Source organism: Suricata suricatta, chromosome 7 (genome assembly GCF_006229205.1).
Source record: "Suricata suricatta isolate VVHF042 chromosome 7, meerkat_22Aug2017_6uvM2_HiC, whole genome shotgun sequence".
Taxonomy (NCBI): Eukaryota; Metazoa; Chordata; class Mammalia; order Carnivora; family Herpestidae; genus Suricata; species Suricata suricatta.
The window spans coordinates 76,501,144-76,520,388 of NC_043706.1; the positions used below are offsets into that span (position 1 = coordinate 76,501,144).

Consider the following 19,245-nt stretch of genomic DNA (forward strand, 5'->3'; position numbering starts at 1 on the left):
AAAATACAATTTTAATATAGTTTAGAGGAATTGTAAAAGTATTCCTAAATACTTCTTCCTTTAAATTTTTACTATGTTTGCCTTTTGCAAAGGGATGAGAATAAAGGCAGACATCCTATCTGTAATATAATGGTATGTCTTGGAACAGTTGTATCTCAAGTAAACATTACAAATAATATATAAAGTCTTGAAATTAGTTTTTATTTAAAAATAAGTTAGCCTAGTGACAAAAGATTAAATCCTAGCCTCCAAATAAAAATTCTGTTTGCAGCTGCAAGATATCAGTTGCTATATGGAAATTATTATTCATGAGGAGAAAGAAAACAAGCAGTTGTAGTGGCCATTTAATTTTTGACATTAATATCCTCTGATCCTGAACAAATGTAGATAGGTAATGCTCCTACACTAAATTTGAGAAGTACCTGAGTAAATATATTATCCTTAAAGGAAATGATCACAGATGTGTAAAACATTTGCTTTATTAACAATCTTACCCCTAAGTATTCTCTCTTAAATGGTCCAAGAAACAACTGTGTAACAAAAGTGAGTCCTAGAACAGATATACCCAGAAGACAATTTGTCAAGGAACTAGCACAAGTGTCAATTTCCACTAAGATACAGAACCAATTTTCACTTATAATCATTTATTTTCCTAAATCTATTTTCTCCTTTTCCCCTAAACCTTATCTTAATTTAGTATATTATCTGTCAAAGACTTCTTTCCAAAAGCCTAACAGGGAGAGGCATTTTGGAGTCCAGCCACCCACAACTCCAAAGTCTAACAGCTAAGTGACCTAGTGTGTACCACAGAACCTCTCTGCATCTCACTTTCTTTATCTGCAGTGGTATTTATCTCATACAGATGTTGTGATGAATGAATAATGTAAAAATTATAAAGCAGTGCCAAGTCAATACTCAAAAATGTCTGAACTATTATTCCAGTTTCTCCATCAAATCAAATAGTATCCTCCTAAGAAGCCTAAAGATTACAATGGAAAACCAAATCAGAGGTAAATAAAGGATAAGCATGTTCAGAAACACTGCCATATTAAAAAATAAAAACAAGAAAAAAGAAACACTGCTGTATTAAGTTTTTACTAAGATATAATTAAATGAAAAGTAAAGACATTATAATCAATTCCTACTTAGCATTTTGAATGGCTGCATATATGTGTGGATAAACCCAAACATTTATTTAGAAAATATAAAACATTACTATTCATATTTCTTTCTTTGGACTATCTTTTAGATTTTCAACAGTGCCATGTAATTTTATAACGAAATTTCATTACAGCTGAACACTTCAAAGAGTGTTCAAAGAGAACACTGAACACTTCAAAGAGAAACAAATTTTGCTATGATTAGAGAAAATGTATTCAGAAAGTACTGTACAGTATATGAATTTATGGTATTTGTCCAAATATTACCAGCATATTATTTTGTAAAGTTGTTTCTTACACAGGGTCTAAAATGCAAAGAAAAATGGAATTTGTATTAAAAAAAAATAGAAGCAACATTGGCTTCTATATGCCAAAAATATAAGACAGATTTTTCTTACGCACTCTAGATACAAATATTAACTGTATGGACTGAGAACTTTTAATTTTCAATGTAATTCAACAAAGTACACAAGTAGAACTCTATAAATATATCCCCTATAATAATCATATGCAAAACCATTTTATCACAAATACTACCAAACCCTCTGAAAAACGTAAACTACAAACACATTTTTAAAGAAATCCTCAGTTTTAACAACTACAAAAGCAATATCAATAAAGTTATTTGGTTTATAAAAATGAAGGGCAGTGTAAAGTAAATCTGAATACCACAAAGCTTATAGAGGATGCAGTCTTGAATTCCTTACTACAAGTTACTAAACACTTTCAAAAATAATAGGACTTATTCTATACAATTTAATCTTGAGCTAGAGCTCTAAGAAGAAAGAATTTAGTAGATGAAAAGTAGGCATGTAGAAATGTTATAAAATATGATTTTTATACAAAATGTACCACTACTCTTCAAATGTATAAGGCTTAATATGAGTATTTTTGGATTATGAATGCTGTATACAATTTTTAGAGTAGTCTCCAACCATTCAAAATTCAGTATTTTTTATATGTTTTGTTATTTCTGAAGTGAATGAACATGGTACAGGAGGCAATTTAATGTCAGCGTTATACTGTTCCACACAGTAAAATTAAAGCTTTTTTGAGCTCAGGAGAGAATGTATCTTTTGAATTCTTGATCTCTATATAAATTCTTCTTTTAGAAATGTCAGAATTTTGTAATATGAACTAATGTCCACTAGGAATTGGCCCAAGTTTAAAGAGAAGATACAACAGAGACAAAAGGTGTCAAATGGTTTAAGTCTTCCCTATGCAATCACACAGTTATAATTATTTTTTACATGAAAGTAAAAGTGCTCAAAGTAAAAAATCTTTTTGTAAAACATATCAATATTACTAATACTTAGAATTTCTGAGTAGCTTCTTCTATATTAGTTCCATTTTACCAATTTCTTTTGAAAAGTATCCCTTTGCCACAATGTAAACAAAAAATGGTCCATAAAATGGTGACATCAGACACATCATAATTTGTGGTATGGGCCCTTTAAATTGAGACTAAATCTTTATTAACCCAAAGCTAGATTTTATTTGTTGCACATGCCCAAAGTAACTCACATTTTCTATAAGCCTTGAAGAATTTTTATTTAACATAATGAGAGGTTTAATGACTTATATTAAGACTATGTAGCACTCTTCTGCGCTCTTCACCAGCTGTTTTTATGATGATAACTCCGAGATCTGGAATGTGATCGAAAATGAGAGTGTTTTGCTGTTTGTGCTTTAGCTTCAGAATTGGTATAACCCTTGGGAGATTTACAAGGGGATCTTGCTATGGAGTCAGAATGTCTTCCATGTGATCTTGATTTGGTTCCTGAGCTAGTCTGCTTTTGAGGTGAACTTGATTGTGATTTTCCTATTGACTTGGATCTTTTTGGTAATGACTTGGACCTTGACCGTCCTCTAGAACCAGAATTCCTTCTTGGAGTTCTTGACTGCCTTGCTGAGGTAGACCGCCTTGGTAGTGATTTGGAGCGAGACTTAGATTGGCTATAAGAAAATCGCCTGTGTCGAGACCTGCAAACATCCATAATGTTGAGTACATACTTCACACAAAACATTTAATAAGTTTAGAAACAGAAACTTTAGGAGCTTATATATCTTACATAATATTAGTTATGATTTTACTGGATAAACTAAAAGAAACAATTTTAATTTTATTATGCATGCTTTTAGTTCAAATGTAAGTACCAAGTTTATAATATTTGTTATCCCAGAATCTAAGCCCAAAGGATTTTATTTTACTTTGCTAGATTTATCTTATGATTCAGGTCAGTTCTGAAAAATTCCCTGCATAATAAATCTGGGTTATACAACTCCTAAGAGGTATGAAAATCTGAAGGGAAAAAAAGATAAAGAAAAAAAAGAATGTAATTATTTTAAGTTTATCAAATAATGCTTATAAAAACAAAAACCAGGGGCGCCTAGGTGGCTCAGTTGGTTAAGTGTCCGACTTTGGCTCAGGTCATGATCTCAACAGTCTGTGGGTTCGAGCCCCGCATCAGGCTCTGTGCTGACAGCTCAGAGCCTGGAGCCTGCTTGGGATTCTGTGTCTCCCTCTCTCTCTGCTCCTCCCTTGCTCATGTTCTATCAAAAAATAAACATTACAAAAATTAAAAACAAAAACAAAAAAACAAAAACCAAATGTAGGACTTTTGATTCTGCCATGATAGAGCAACTTGTATTAGACTAATCTTCCCAGGGAAAACAGCTATATAAAGAAGCTAAACAACATTTATAAAACAGCTATTTAAAGGTATTAGAGAATAACCAACTAACCCTTGCAGAACTTGAGGGGTTAAAACCATGGCTCTTTTACGAAGACCATGTTCCAAATGTTGGCACGGTAGAATTGAACCCAACCAGAAAATGGCTTTTTGACTAACCATAGAGACAAGCTGGGATTCGGGGCTACCAAAATGGTTGGGACTAAAGAGGCAAAATCTCCAAGATGAGAAAATGGCAGATAAAAAAAAAAAATCTCCTAAAATTTGCCTACAAATTCTCTTCAAGTCACTGGCCATCTTTTAAGCTGTGCACATGGAGAATGAGACTCCAAGAAGTCAGCAAAAATATCGGGTGCCTGGGTGGCTCAGTCGGTTGAGCGTCCGGCTTTGGCTCAGGTGATGATCTCACGGTTTGTGGGTTTGAGCCCTGCGTCGGGTGTTGATATCTAGCTCAGAGCCTGGAGCCTGTCTTAGGATGCTGTGTCTCCCTCTCTCTCTGACCCTCCCCTGCTCAGGCCGCATCTCTCTCTCTCAAAAATAAAAAAAACATTAAAAAAAAAAGGAAGTCAGCAAAAATTGCACTTGGAAGATTTGAGAATTAAAGATGAAATTCTATCAGAAACACGGTACTGGGGAGAGAGGCTGGCATTCAAGCCCCCAAAGGTCAAAGAGCCTTGAATGACAACCCAGGCTTTCAATTAAGAACCAAGAAGGGTCATATCCTACAGGTAAGAGCCATGCCCTAAAAATAAGTGTAAAGCTAAAATAGATCAGCCTTAACAATGCCTCAAACCAAGCCTTGAAAGGATCAAGGTGACCTGCCAATACTCCACCTGCTAGAAGAAAACTTTCTTTGGAGGATATCATCCAAGGTACTGCAAGATTTCATCGACAATGTCCAACATCCAATAAAGAATTCCATGAGATATGTCAAAAATAGATAAAAATGATTAAAAGCTAAGGAAAGAAAAGACACACACGCAAACAAAAAAACCCCAGACCCAAAGTAATTTGGGTATTGGCATTATTCAGACGGGAATTTTGAAAAATTACTATGACTAATGTGTTCAAGAAAATAAGAAAAGAGGCAAAACAGATTAAAAAATGGAGACGTTCAACAGATTACTGTAATCTATAGAAACAAGTGGAAATTTTAGAACTGAAAATATATATCTGAAATGTAAAAGTCATTAGATCAATTTAACAACAATCTAGACATAGAAGAAAAAGTGAATTGAACTATAAAAGATAATTAGAAAAACATATATACTGAAACACAATGAGAAAAAAGGAATTTAAAGAAATCCAGCTCAAAGCCTAAGAGATATGTACTGCACAGTCACACGGCCAAAAAGAAAAACTGAATAAGGCAGAAGCAATATTTGAAGAAATAATAGCCTAGAATTTTCCCAAACTAATGAAAGAAAGGCATTAACTCACAATTTCAAGCAGCTCAATAAACCCTGAAGAATAAGACACATTACCTTTAAAGGAGCAACATTAAGATTGACAGCTGACTATAATATCAAGAAACAATACAGTAATTTTTTAAAAATGTTTACTTATTTTTGAGAGAGTATGAGTGAGGGAAGGGCAGAGAGAGGGAGACAGAGGCTCCAAAGCATGTTCTGTGCTGAGACCGCAGGGCCCAATGGGGGGCTCCAACTTACAAATCATGAGATCAAGACCTGAGCTGAAATCAAGAGTAAAAGACTCAACAAACTGAGCCACCCAGGTGTCCCACTGGTGTGTTTTTTTAATCCATATTCACTAAAGACAAAATAGAGACCTCTTTTTAGTCTATGATAATACAACTTACACTCTATTTACTTACAGTATACGTTAGGTTTATACATATACTGATTCATTCACACCCAAGCACATACGCACACAAAAAATCTGATCCTTATGAATATCATGAGAGCTAGGTAAGATATGCATTCTCTTTAATTACACAAATGAAAAAGACTGAGGTCAGAGAAGTTAAGCAGTGATCTGATGATGAGTACAAAGCAAAATAGCACTGTCTTACAAGATGTGCTTTTTCCTATTCCTGATACTCCATGATGATTTGGGATAATCGATGGACATTTTTTCAAAAAATTAAAACCTTTTTTTTTTAATGTCTTATTTATTTTTGAGCGTGAACGCACAAGCAGGGAAGGGGCAGAGAGAGAATGGGACAGAGGATCTGAAGCAGGCTCTGTACTGACAGCAGTGAGTCCAATGTGGGGCTCAAACCCACGAACCACGAGATCATAACCTGAGCCGAAGTCAGACGCTCAAATGACTGAACCACCCAGCCACCCTGATAGACATTTTAAAATTTTGTCCAGCTAAGTGTTATACTTTACTTTCACTAGAAGGCATAAAATGATGTGAACATTCACCTTTTTTAGAACAATCAGGAGAAAAACTGGGAAACTATGGCTCTAATACATTTGGGAAACAACTGACATTCCTAATCAAACAAATGGGCAATTTTCTTTTTTCTTTCATAAACTTAAGTCTTTTTCACAAGGGCCCAAGGATATATAAATTATTCATTTTATCATCCACATCACTCTAAACTTATGCTAAAATATATATGTACAGTTTCTAAATATGTATAGTTATATATACATATAGATATGGCCTATATGTATATAGATATAAAATTCATAGTAATGTAAACTGTTGGAACATTAGTCCCTTATATCCTCTGTGAGGTCAGCAGCAGTACCACTGTTATCAGTGTGGTTTTCCTACATACAAGGCATGTAAAAAATTTTTCAAATCTTGATTTGCTTTCACTATGTTTTAAGTTCTATAAATATAATTTTGTATTTAAGTATAGCAACTATATATCAGAGTCTAAATCTCAAATAATCGATGGGAAAATGGCTTTTCCTTAGCTGTGAACAAACTTGACTGTTCTCCATAGATGCAAAGGAAGTTTATATTCTTATACTATCAGAGAAAATATGAGAAAAAGGATCAAGTTCCTGATAAGATTGTTTCTAAATATTTCTTCACCAATCTTGGTAATGGCGCAATCCTGACTGGGTTCTCCTGGATTATAAAAGGTGCTTAGGGCTTCCTCCCTACTTCATGCTTCCCTAAGGATGGGCCAAATCAAAGTATTTGTTCACACCCAAGGAGAGGTACTGAACTGGTACTAAGATTCTAGAGCTCTGACAGGGCCGTATTTTCTAGCAATCAGGATTCCTGGATATTAAACATCATAGAATGTATATGTAGTTCTTATTTCCTATCTTTGACTTCCACTTGGCTGGAGGGACTGGAGCCAGGTCACTCCACAGTCTTTGTTTTTAAATCTAGACACCTAGGGCAAAGACTAACTCTAGCTCTGGCACATAAACCATACACTGGGCTTTTTCTTGGCTAGGCTCTTGGAGTTGAGGAACGGAGGGACCAGAGTCAAAGTGAGCAGCCCTGGTAATCTCTGAAGTTACGCGGGCCTGTACAGAGCTTAGGTGGACTGCATGCGGCCCAGGGGTGCTCTTATTTCACAGAGAAAGGATATTGGTGTAAATACAGATCATTAAAAAAAATTTTTTTTAATGTTTGTCTATCTTTGAGAGAGACAAGGATGAGCAGTGGAGAGGGAGGGAGGGAGGGAGAGAGAGAGAGAGAGAGGGAGAGAGAGAATGTGAAGTAGGCGCCAGGCTCTGAGCTATCAGCATAGAGCTGGACGTGGGGCTCGAACTCATGACCCCAAGATCAAGAGCAAGAGTTGCATGCTCTATTCACTGAACCCCAATGCTGATCATTCTTCAAGAAAATTTACCGTAAAATTCTACATGCCTATGAAAAAATCACAGCATTAAAACTTAAGATAAATACAATTATTTAAGAACTTAAAAATGCTAATACAATTTCAGTTATTTAAATAGCTTCACTAAATAATTAATTTTCATTGTGATTTACTATTGTTCTAACAGAAACAAAGTCCCAGCTAGCAAAATAACCTACAAATATCTTTTTCTGAAAAAACTTATTTTCACATCTTCTTATAATAGAAACCATACTTTTAATTTATTTTTGAAAATAATTTACCTTTTATAAATATACTGATTTATTTTAATTTTAAATTCGACCTCCTTTCATAAGTGATTATATTTCTTATGAGTTTTTAATCATCAGAACTTAATTCTTAATTATTGTGTTCAGTTAGGAAAACTTTGTTTTTTTAATTCCATTTTATTTGTCAAGTATACATTTAAAAATTTTTATTTTTAATTCAGTACATATTACTTTTCTATTAAAAAAGGTTAAAATTAAGTCTGTCATGAAATAAAAACACTGGAAGGTATCCAATAAACCCAAGTTAAATAACAATACACTTCAAACAGAGAGGAGCATGTCTTTTTTTTTTTTAAGTTGATCTTTATGTATATTAAACAAAATGATTCTGAGGCTTGTTTTTGAAAACTCTTTAAATGTTTTCCAGAAAAAGTAGAAAATTAAGTTTTTAATCTTCTTGCATTTTGTACTCACTCTTTAAGGCTATCAGATCGTCTCCTATTTCTTCCCCATGAAGAACTTCTACTTCGAGTTCTCCTCTGGCTGGGGCTTCTTGATCGCCTATGATCACTTGGAGAACAAGGGTGACGTTCTTTTGATTTCATTTGGCCTGGTGCTAGAATAGGAAATAATTTATTACCTGAAAACCTCAGTAACAGCTACTCAAGTAGTATTATTTTCTGAAAGAATTTGAAATAAAAAAAATCTGGGGCGCCTGGGTGGCTCAGTCAGTTAAGCCTCCGGCTTCAGCTCAAGTCAGATCTCACGTTTGTGGGTTCGAGCCCCGCATCAGGCTCTGTGCTGACAGCTAGCTCAGAGCCTGGAGCCTGCTTCAGATTCTGTGTCTCCTTCTCTCTCTGCCCCTCCCCCTCTCATGCTCTGTCTCTCTCTGTATCAAAAATAAATAAAACATTTAAACATTAAAAAAAAAATCATTGAAATAAAAAAAAAATCTGTCAGAGCTAAAACTCATTCTGCTGAATAAATAAGATCTAATGTTTAGTCACACTTACTTTTTCGATCACCTTGTGCAAACTGTATTTCAATCTGACGGCCACATACCCACTTTCTATTGAGGTTATAAAGAGCATCTTCAGCATCGCGAACATCTTCAAATATGCCTAGCTGTTAAGGATACTCTGAACGTCAGATATCAAGTAAAAATATTAATTTTAAAGAATTATTTACATGTAATATGAAATTAGTAGGGAAAAAACCTCCAAGTTATTAAGCTCACATCTCCTATATATACATAATCAGAAAAAAATTCACTTTTATTATGAAAACAAATGCCCCCTTATGATTTAGAAGAATCTATCTAAAAGAACAAAAAAAAGTGTGTAACTATCCTTCTAATACACACATTTGTGTAGCTGCAGTATGTACTTATAATGTGAAAGAACATGGTATGAGGAAAAAAGAAGTCCAACATTGGCTAGGATTAAAAAAAATTGTTTAGGGCTCACTCGCTTCTTTCATGTAAAAGATTCATTATGTTTTTCAGCATACAGAAGTCTTTATCCTAAAATTACAATTAATTTTCACTAAAAGTCTTTTTGATTATGACATTTAGGAAAAATTACTTATTATAAACAAAACTGTAAAGATACATGTAACCTAAAACATTACACCTTTAATTTACAATACTTTTTATGTTTTTATTACTTGGGATATAATTATAAAAGAAACACAAAAGCAATCGGTGAACATCTGGAATTACATATATTGGTTTGTAATACCCCACTAAACTTCCTTATCTACATAAATTATATATTAAAACCTAACTAAAATGGAAACAAACTATAGAAAATGACTAGCGGTTTTTCAGGAGATTGTTCACTAGTTTAATTTTTTAAAAATAGAAAACAGAAAAAGTTCAAGAAATGCAATACAAAATGAGACTTTCGCAATTACCTCAATGTCACTTGATCTTGAACCTTGACCTTTACTCTTTAAGGCTTGCAAGATGGACTTTATAAGAGACGCAGAACCAACAAAATCAGACTTGGCTTTGACTCTGGAACTCTGAATAAATGTGGGAAAGCCGAAGTCTCAACCTGGTGTTGGCTTTGTCTTTTGCTTGATAAAGACTTCCCCTCTTCCAGGTCTTTATATCTGTGTCCACCCTCCCTCTTTACTCCTTGATGCTTGAACTTTAGGTGCCTTTTTTCTCGCCTGCTTGGTTTATGCTTGGATTCTAGCTAACAGGTTGGTTCAAACTGGGGGGTGCTTGCCAGCTACTGTGGACTGCTTTAGATTTTCTGAGACAGAGAAATAAACACATTTAATTAGGCAATATTAATCTCATAACATATTCTCCTGAATACACATGCATATCTGCAAAGATACACAGTATATTCACATGCACACAGTAAAACAAAGGATATTGAACATAAGCAAATCCTCTTGGGCGGCGGGTGTAGAAGTCAAGTGGAATGTAAACGTCTACTATAGGGCCATATCGACCAAATTCACGGCGCAAGTCCTCAGGCCTGAAGTATTTTAGAAATAAGGCAAAGAAACATGAATAGCTGGATTAAAATATTTTGCCTACAGAAATCCAGTTTGTAACCTTCAAAAGAAAGTATTATCTAGACTAGTATTATCTAAATTTGTCACAACAATCACCCAGGGTTTAGAAAGGAGGAAAAAAGCAAGCAAATCCTCAGGCCTCACTTGTAGAGATTCTGATTTAAAAGATCTGCATTAGGGGGCTGGAAATCTGTATTTTTATAAGCACTCCAGGTGGCTGTTATGTTTATCAGATTGGGGAAAAAATGACCCAGGAAAATTATTATCCATCATTGAAAGTTACACTTATTAAAAGATATTTCAATTGTCAATATAAAGAGTTCCGTTAACTATTTCACTAAGAACACATTCATTTGCTTCACTATAATTTCATGTTTATGTTAATTTTATTTTCAGATGGCAAGGATTAGATGCTAAAGAAGTCCTAAAATTATTTCTCAAGCTTTAAAGAAAAATGTTTTACTATTAACATAAAGCAAAATAACTACCATAATCTTAAATTTACAAGTATTTTTAAGCCTCCCACATGCCTTCTACTGTGATAGGTACTAAAGAGGGGACACCAAAAAATATTTAGCTTATTCATCTTCATGGAGCAACAACTTAACTGAAGAGACAAAATACTTAGCATTTAAAGCTGACAACTATATTGCATTTATAATCCAGCTACTGTTCACCTTAATTCTAACAACTTTATGGTTTTTTAAAATGTTTAATGTTTGTTTATTTTTGAGAGACACACACAGAGTGTGAGCGGGGGAGGGTCAGAGAGAGAGGGAGACACAGAATGGGAAGCAGGCTCCAGGCTCTGAACTGTAAGCACAGAGCCTGACGCAGGGCTCGAACCGACAAACTGTGAGATCATGACCTGAGCTGAAGTCGGCCGCTTAACCAACTGAGCCACCCAGGCACCCCACTTTATGGTTGTTTAAAAGTGAGGGCACAGACAGATGAATTCACCTAAGGTCAACAAGCCAGCAAATGACAGAACTAGAATCAAGCTTCCACAACCTGATACTAGTCTGTGTTCTTAATCACTGCACCATACTGCCTCATGGAGATCTTAAGAGATTCAGCATCAAGCTATGAGCACAAAACATGGCCCAGAAGAAACAGGAGTACTTCAAAACATATTACACAGAAAGAAGACTCAAAGATGACTGCAAAGGTGCTCGCTTGGGCAAATGAAAGAAAGTGTCAGTGACAAAAATTAGATAGCTGCAAAAGAGAAGTTAGATTGTCGAGGGAGGAGAGAGGCAAAAGAAAAGCTGGATTTGAGGGGATGGCAGAATATCTATGAGAGCTCTGTAAACAGGGGGCCTGGCTGGCTCAGTAGGCAGAGCATGCAACTCGGGGTTGTGAGTTCTCAGGGTTGTGAGTTCAAGCCCTATGTTGAGTGTAGCGATCACTCAAAAAAAAAATACAATATTAAAAAAAAGTTCTATAAACAACTGAAAATTATGATTAAATAATTTTATCTTCCTTTCAAGACTGAAAGCCAGTGATTAAAGCTAGAGATGTGAATTCAGCTATGACTAATGTTCACTATACACCAGACAATGCAACTGACATGATATCCTTTATCGTATTTTTTTCATTTAATACTTTATTATAAAATGTTTGTCTGCCTTCCCTGAAACTATTACCTTTAGAGGATAGTGACAAAGTCTTTTTCTTTCATTTATTCATTTAACAGATACTTACTGAGCACCTACTCTGGTCAGGCTCTAAGCATGTGATGGAGAGCATTACTGCTGCCACAGAACACAGACAACAGTGTGATTCTCAATCATTCCTGAGTATTGGAACCATTTGCGAAGGACATATTATAGAAACAGGTACTCCAGCCTGATAACATCAACCCCGGACCCAGTTAGTACTTCCCCTGGTGGGCCCTAGGTAGGCTTAGTTTTTTAAAGAGTTTAACAGGCAATTCTGAGAATCAGGGTTGAGAATCACTTTTGCAGCAGGTGTCTTCACGAGTGTACCTGGCATAGCTGCTTAGCACAAAGCAGGCACTCAAAATATTGAGTTACCATTTAGTATTATTGCTACCATTTAATAATCAGGGAGCCTGAGAATGAGAGAAGTTACCTTGCCCAGAGGTACATTTATCCAGCAGCAAAGCTAGACTTCAAATGAGTATTTTCTGAGGCAAGCAATCCTATCAACAAATGTGAGTGGCTGACAGAAAAAGGATGCTAGATGGTGTAAAGGAGGGTGGAGCGATGTGAGTAACAGGGCTTGGAATCCCAGAAGCCAAGGGTGACGGGAATCTGAAGGAGCAAAACTTCTCAAAAGAGCTGGCTCCCGTTTGTCGCCACTCCCACGTCTGTTAGCTGTTGTTTTGTTCTCATTTTATTTTTTTTGTATTTTTGGTGTCATCTATTTTGAAATTCAGAAAATAGAGAATACAATAAACATCCATGTATCCCCCAAGATTTATTATATTTCAATACTTGTCATCATTTTCAGTAACTTTAGGAACAAGAGATTTGTTTCTAGGCATTTTTTAGAAATGAGACATATTATTCTACCTTAGAGACAATCATTAGTGCTCATCATTGCTCTGTATAACTTTGTATTTTTACTATAAGTTAATATATCTATAATTACATTTTTGCATATATCAAACTTCATATAAATGGTACCAGACTATTTATATAATTTTACTCCTTGCCTTCTCCTCCCGTGACCTTTCTCTATGTAGCCCTAGTTCACTCATTTTAACTCTGTATTGATATTATCAGTAAATCACAATTTACTTATCCATCTTTCTGTAGATAAACATTTAAGATGCTGTCTGTTTATGGGGCACCTGAGTGGCTCAGTCAGTTGAGCATCTGACTTCGGCTCAGGTCATGATCTCAGGTTCATGGGTTTGAGCCCCATGTCGGGCTCTGTGCTGACAGCTAGCTCAGAGCCTGGAGCCTGCTTCAGATCCTGTGTCACCTTCTCTCTCTGCCCCTACCCGGTTCGTGCTCTATCTCCCTCTGTCTCTCAATAATAAATAAATGTAAAAAAAAAAAAAAAGATGCTGCCTATTAAAAAAAATTTTTTTAATGTTTATTTTTGAGTGAAAAGAGAGAGACACAGAATTTGAAGCAGGCTACAGGCTCTGATCTGTCAGCACAGAGCCTGGTGTGGGGCTTGAACCCATGAACCGTGAGATCATAACGGACTGAGCCACCCAGAGGCCCCTTAAATGCAGCACATGTTACAAGTGCCATGCAGAGCTCGGCCAGATTCCTAGGACGCATCACAATGCAATTGGTGGGCTGGTGAGATGCTTCTCTTCAGCTTCACTACTTATTCTCCAAAGTGACCAAATCAGTTTATATTCCTCAAAACATACATAAAAATTCCCATTGCTCCACCTCCCCATTAACATTTTTAATTCTTGTCATCCTGAAGGACATAAAGTTAATATACAAAGTAAATGGATATCTTGCTGTTGTTTTCATCTTAATTTACCTAACGACCAGTTAGGTGCAACATCTTTTCATGTGTATGGGTCAATTATTTTCTGTTAATGCCTGCCAGCAGTATTTCTGGGTTACAGAGGATGTGTATATATGTAATTTTTATGAAACTACCACACGGGCCTGCAAAATGGTTGTACCATTTTATACTCCCACCCACAACATATGAGTTTCAGTTGTGCCAATCTTAGCACTTTCTATTGTCAGTTTTTTTTGTTTTTAAAGATTAGCGATTCAAGCAAGAGTTAAGTGGAATCTCACTATGGTGGGGTTTTTTGTTCTTTGGCTTAATGTTTATATATCTTGAGGGGGGGGGGGGAGAGAGAGAGAGAGAGAGAGAGAGAGAGAGAGAGAGAGAGAGAGAGAGAGAACGAACACGAACATATGAGAGGGAAAGGGGAAGAAAAGAGAGGGAGAGAGAATCCCAAGCAGATGAGATCACTGTCAGCACAGATCCCTACCCAGGGCTTGAGCTCACAAATAGTGAGATCATGATCTGAGCCTAAATAAGGTTGGATGCTTAACCAACCGAGCCACCCAGGTGCCCTCTCAGTGTGGTTTTAATTTGCACTTCCCAAATGACAAAGGATATCAAGCACTTTTTCACGTACTAACTTTCCTTGTGAAGTGTCTGTTGATGCTTTTTGCCCATTTTTAATGTTTGTCTCTTTTATTATTCAGTTGTAAAAATTCTTTATGTATTTTGAAAAGAAGTCCTTTGTATTGCTTGGTGTACATGTTTTGTGAATATTTTCTCTCAGTCTGTAGCTTGCCTATTTACTCTCTTAACAGCATTTTTTAATGGATAATAATTCTAATTTTAAATTAGAGAAATCTAATTTTTCAATATTCTTTTTTCTTTTATGGGAATTTTTTTTATCCTGTAAGAAATTTTTGCTTATCCCCAGGTCATAAAGACATTCTTCTATCCTTTCTTCTAAAAGCTTTATTTTGTTATCTTTCCCATTTCAATTGATGATCCAGCTCAAATTATGATGTCAAGTAGAGGCTGTGGTTCATTTTCCCGAGAATGAACTGTCCATTTGTTGAAAAGATTTTCCTTTATCCACTGTGGACTGCTATGGTACCTTTGTCAAAAATCAGGTGACTATGTAAGTGTGCATTATTTATGGACTCTCTGTTCTGTTCTATTCATCTATTTGTCTATCCTTAGGCCAACATCACATTGTCTTGATTACTCTATGTTTTTAGCAGGTTTTATGTCAGGTAAGTCTTCCATTCAGTGATCTTTTTCTAGATTATTTTGGCTATTCTAGATCCTTTACATATCAATGTATTTTAGAATTAACTTGTCAGTTCCTTTTTAAGGAATTTTTCAAGTATTTTTTAAGTTTATTACTATTATTGTAGTAATCTCTACATCCAATGTGGGGCTCAAATTCACAACCTCAAGATCAAGAGTTGCACACTCCAACTGAGCCAGCCAGGTACCCCCAGTTTTTATTTTTTAAACAGCCTTTGATCAGGAATGCCTTGAATCTATAATATAATCAATTTGGGAGAGAACTGATTACTTAGTATTTTGTCTTCAAATCCAAGAACATAGTATATCAGTTTATGTTGTTTTCTTTAATTTCTCTTGGCACTATATTGTAGTTTTTAGTGTAAAGGTTTTTTTTTTTACATGTTTTGTTGTTGTTGTTCTGTTAAATTTATTTCTGAGTCTGTTTTTTGATATTAATGCAAGTGAAATTGTTTTAAAATTTTCATTGTTTTCAATGGTTTGCTGCTAATATATAGAAACAGATTTTTCATAAGTTTATCTGGTATCCTGATAACCTACTTACTAACTCATTACTTACTGTAAATTTACATAAACATGTTACCTAAGAATAGGGAAATGTTTTGCTTCTATCTTTACAATTTTTTATGTCTTTTATTTATTTTTCTTGCCTTGTTACACTGGTTAGGGCCTGCAACAAAATGATGAGTGGAGGTTGTAAGAGTGGGCATCTTTGGCCTGTTCTGATCTTAGGGGGAAAGCATTCAGCCTTTACTAAGTATCTTGTTAGCTGTAGGCTTTTCAGAGGTACCCTTTATTGTGCTGGGGAAGTTCCCATCCATCCTAGCTTGCTGACACTTTTCCTCATGAATCTTGCTGAATTCTGTTTAAGGCTTTTTCTGTATCACCATCAATATCAATATAGTCTTAAACACACTATAAGCAAAGAATGCTATTAATTATGTCCAAACAAGGTACTTGATGTTTGCTCCCCAAGCTAACATGATGTTATGCATCAAAATAAGAATGTTATATTTGGGATTTGGCTATTACTTTGTTTCATTAGAAAACTATATCTGACATTAAAAATAATTATTCTTCTACACAGTGAAAAAGCAAAGATATTAAAATTAATATTCTTCCTGATCCAGATCTTGTTTCACTAGTGAAAAGAAAAATACAGGGGGCACCTGGGTGGCTCAGTCAGTTAAGCCTCTGACTTCAGCTCAGGTCATGATCTCACGGTTCGTGGGTTTATGCCCTACATCGAGCTCTGTGCAGACAGCTCAGAGCCTGGAGGCTGCTTCAGATTCTGTGTGTCCCTCTCTCTCTGCTCCTCCCGTTCCCACTCTGTCTCTCAAAAATAAATAAATGTAAAAAAATTTTTTTAAAAATACAAATTATAACAGCATGAAATATATTTAAAAATATTTTTTAAGGTTTTTAAAATGTTTAAAGTAATCTCTACACTCAATGTGAGATTTGAACCGATAACCATGAGATCAAGAGCCGCATGCTCCACTGATTAAGCCAGCCAGGCACCCCTAAAATGTATTTTTAAGTCTTTCTTTAGTTCTTATGCTCAATTTCATTCCTAAAAAATTTAAGCTAAGCCATAATAGCTTTTAATGTCTTGTGCTTTATGGCACATATTAAAATGGCTACTGCAAAAGAAGCATTTAAAAAAAAATTTACAGAGCCCAATGTAGGGCTTGAACGCCTGAACTTTGAGATCATGACCTGAGCCGAAGTCAAGAGAGGGATGCTCAACTGACTGAGCCACCGGGTACCCTGTTTTAAAAATATTTTGAAGTTCATATTATTTATTTTGTGTGTGTAAGAGGGAGCACATGGGAGGGGCACAAAGAACTGTTTTAAATAAAATTTGGCCTTGTTATAAAACATTTTATTAAATAAAATTTGAAAACAGGAAAAGGAAAATCATTCAAATGGACTTCTTTCCAGGCTTCTTTTCTTTTCTTTTTTTCAGGCTTATTTTCTATAGTTTTTCCTTTCTTCATTTTATTAAAATAACTGAAATCATACTGTGTATGTAATTTTATTCCCTATTTAGTGTTTATCCCAATGATTTTCTTTATAGGCATACTAACGGTGAAAGCTAACTTAAAATGTGTGTGGTTGCCATACTGCTAGTTAACTTACACTGCATGCCACCCTGTACAAAAAAGCTTCTAATATAGCTTACATGTAATGATTCTACCTTCACAAAACTACTCAGCAGCTAGGCAATTGAAACTTAATTTCTCTAAGCCTCGGTTTCTAAAATGTGAAATGGGGTTAATAAAGAACATACATTACAGGGTTATTGTGAAAACTTAGTAAGGTAGTATATGCAAAGTGTTTAGCACAGTGTTTAACACACAGTGAATACTCAACAAATATCAGTGATTATTATTCCATTAATACAAATCTAGATGACTGCCCCCAGTGGCAGTGCTAGAAAGCGGTAAAAAAAAAAATTGGAAAAGGAAATCAATAAATCTCAATTTTCAGTCTTGATTACTCATGGTGGATTATCTAGATCAGAGATCATGGGTCAGGTTATGTGTTTGATTTGGCCATCACAGCGCTTTAAAAAATTTTAAGGTGTGCTGAAACATGAAACTGCCAAAATTTTACAGCTTTTAAATCTACAAAAATGGGAATCTCATTATGATTCAATTTAATAAATGCCAGCATTTGAAACAACACACACTCAAACACAGGTTTCTGATTTCCTTGGGAAATTAGACCTATATGGCAACAAGTGCAAATGTCTATGTGGGAACTAGCTAAAGTTTGTGGCACTGATTGCCATCCCCTTGACATGGCACGTGTTCTTTTCTATCTGCTACCGTCTTTACCATCCTACAGTGCCTTACAACCCAACTTCACTCATTCATCCTACCCTGGCTGGGCCCTGTGACCACTGGAATTGGAAATCTCTCTCTCTCTCATTTTTGTAGACATACTGGAGAGACTAGATGCTCACTAACATTCAAGTGGTCTTTAACTGTGGGACTTTTTACCCTACCCAAATTATAAATATTTGTTTTCTATGTATTGATAAACGGGTTGAGAGAAGAAATATAAACACAGGCATCTTTTAGACGTTACTCAGGTATATTAACCCACACACTTTAGCTGTGACATACATAATAGTAGAGTTCAAATAAAAAATACTTAACATTTACTCCTCAAAGGTAAATTACAATGATTACTCCAGATGACTCTGGAGTCAAGGGCTCCAATATTTAAATACCTGACGCCATTAAGCCCCAGTTAATCATTAAAACTCTGAGCTTCAGATTTTCCCTATGTATTATAAAGATGATACTGCGTACCTAAAAAGGTTGAGTGGCGAGTAAATTAAATAAACCCAGTGAAATGGAAACGTCTATATATGCCCCTATCCCACCCTCTATCATTCCCTCTGGCTCCTGTTAAGGGAGAAAGTGCTTTATAATGAAGAATTCCTTAATATTTATGCTTAAGAACCTTGTAGGGAAGCATTCTCAAGGCAGGGAGGGGGATGTGTGGATCGAGAGCATCTCACTGGACCAGGGAAGTCTAATCAAACCGTTATCATGGGGTTTATATTGCACTCTGAACTTCACAGAAAAACATAAATCTCATTCACTGAAGCCATCCTTTGTATTGTGTAAAAGATGTAACCAGCATCCCTTGTAAGTAGACCAGACTGAGAGCACGGAAATAGTAAGGCCCAAGGTACGCATTATTTTATGATACGTTCTCACCATCCCCAATTCCTCTTCATCTAGGACGCTAGACGCGCAGCCTTCTCTGGGCACGGCTACAAAGGAGTCGAATCGTAGGTACTGGCCCAAGGGAAAACACTCTCGGCCAGGGGCGGGGAGGCACCTCGGCTACCGGGAAAGCAGAAGCCTGCGCGGTTCTCAAGCAGGGGATGGGCATCGATCTCCCGGGCTCGGGGCCCGGCCCCCGGGGTGCGCTGCGCCGGGGCGGAACGCCGGCCGGGAGAGGGGAGGCGCGAGTCCCGCCCCGGCCTGGAGTAGCCCAAGGGTTCGCACCGCTCCCGGGAAGGGCGCCTCCGCGGACAGCACAGGCCCGGCCAGCGGCCGGGCAGG

The 19,245-nt window shown here is 36.0% G+C and overlaps 1 protein-coding gene across 1 annotated transcript; it reads right to left on the reverse strand.

Moving 5' to 3' along the window:
* Positions 1–181: 181 nt before the first annotated feature.
* Positions 182–19,221, reverse strand: SRSF12 (serine and arginine rich splicing factor 12). Its single transcript, XM_029943674.1, has 5 exons — positions 18,895–19,221; positions 10,267–10,371; positions 8,893–8,996; positions 8,354–8,495; positions 182–3,143 (listed from the first exon to the last, which is right to left on the reverse strand). Exons 1-5 carry the CDS (start codon positions 18,912–18,914, stop codon positions 2,774–2,776), a joined length of 741 nt encoding a protein of 246 aa, XP_029799534.1. The 5' UTR covers positions 18,915–19,221; the 3' UTR covers positions 182–2,773.
* Positions 19,222–19,245: the final 24 nt, after the last annotated feature.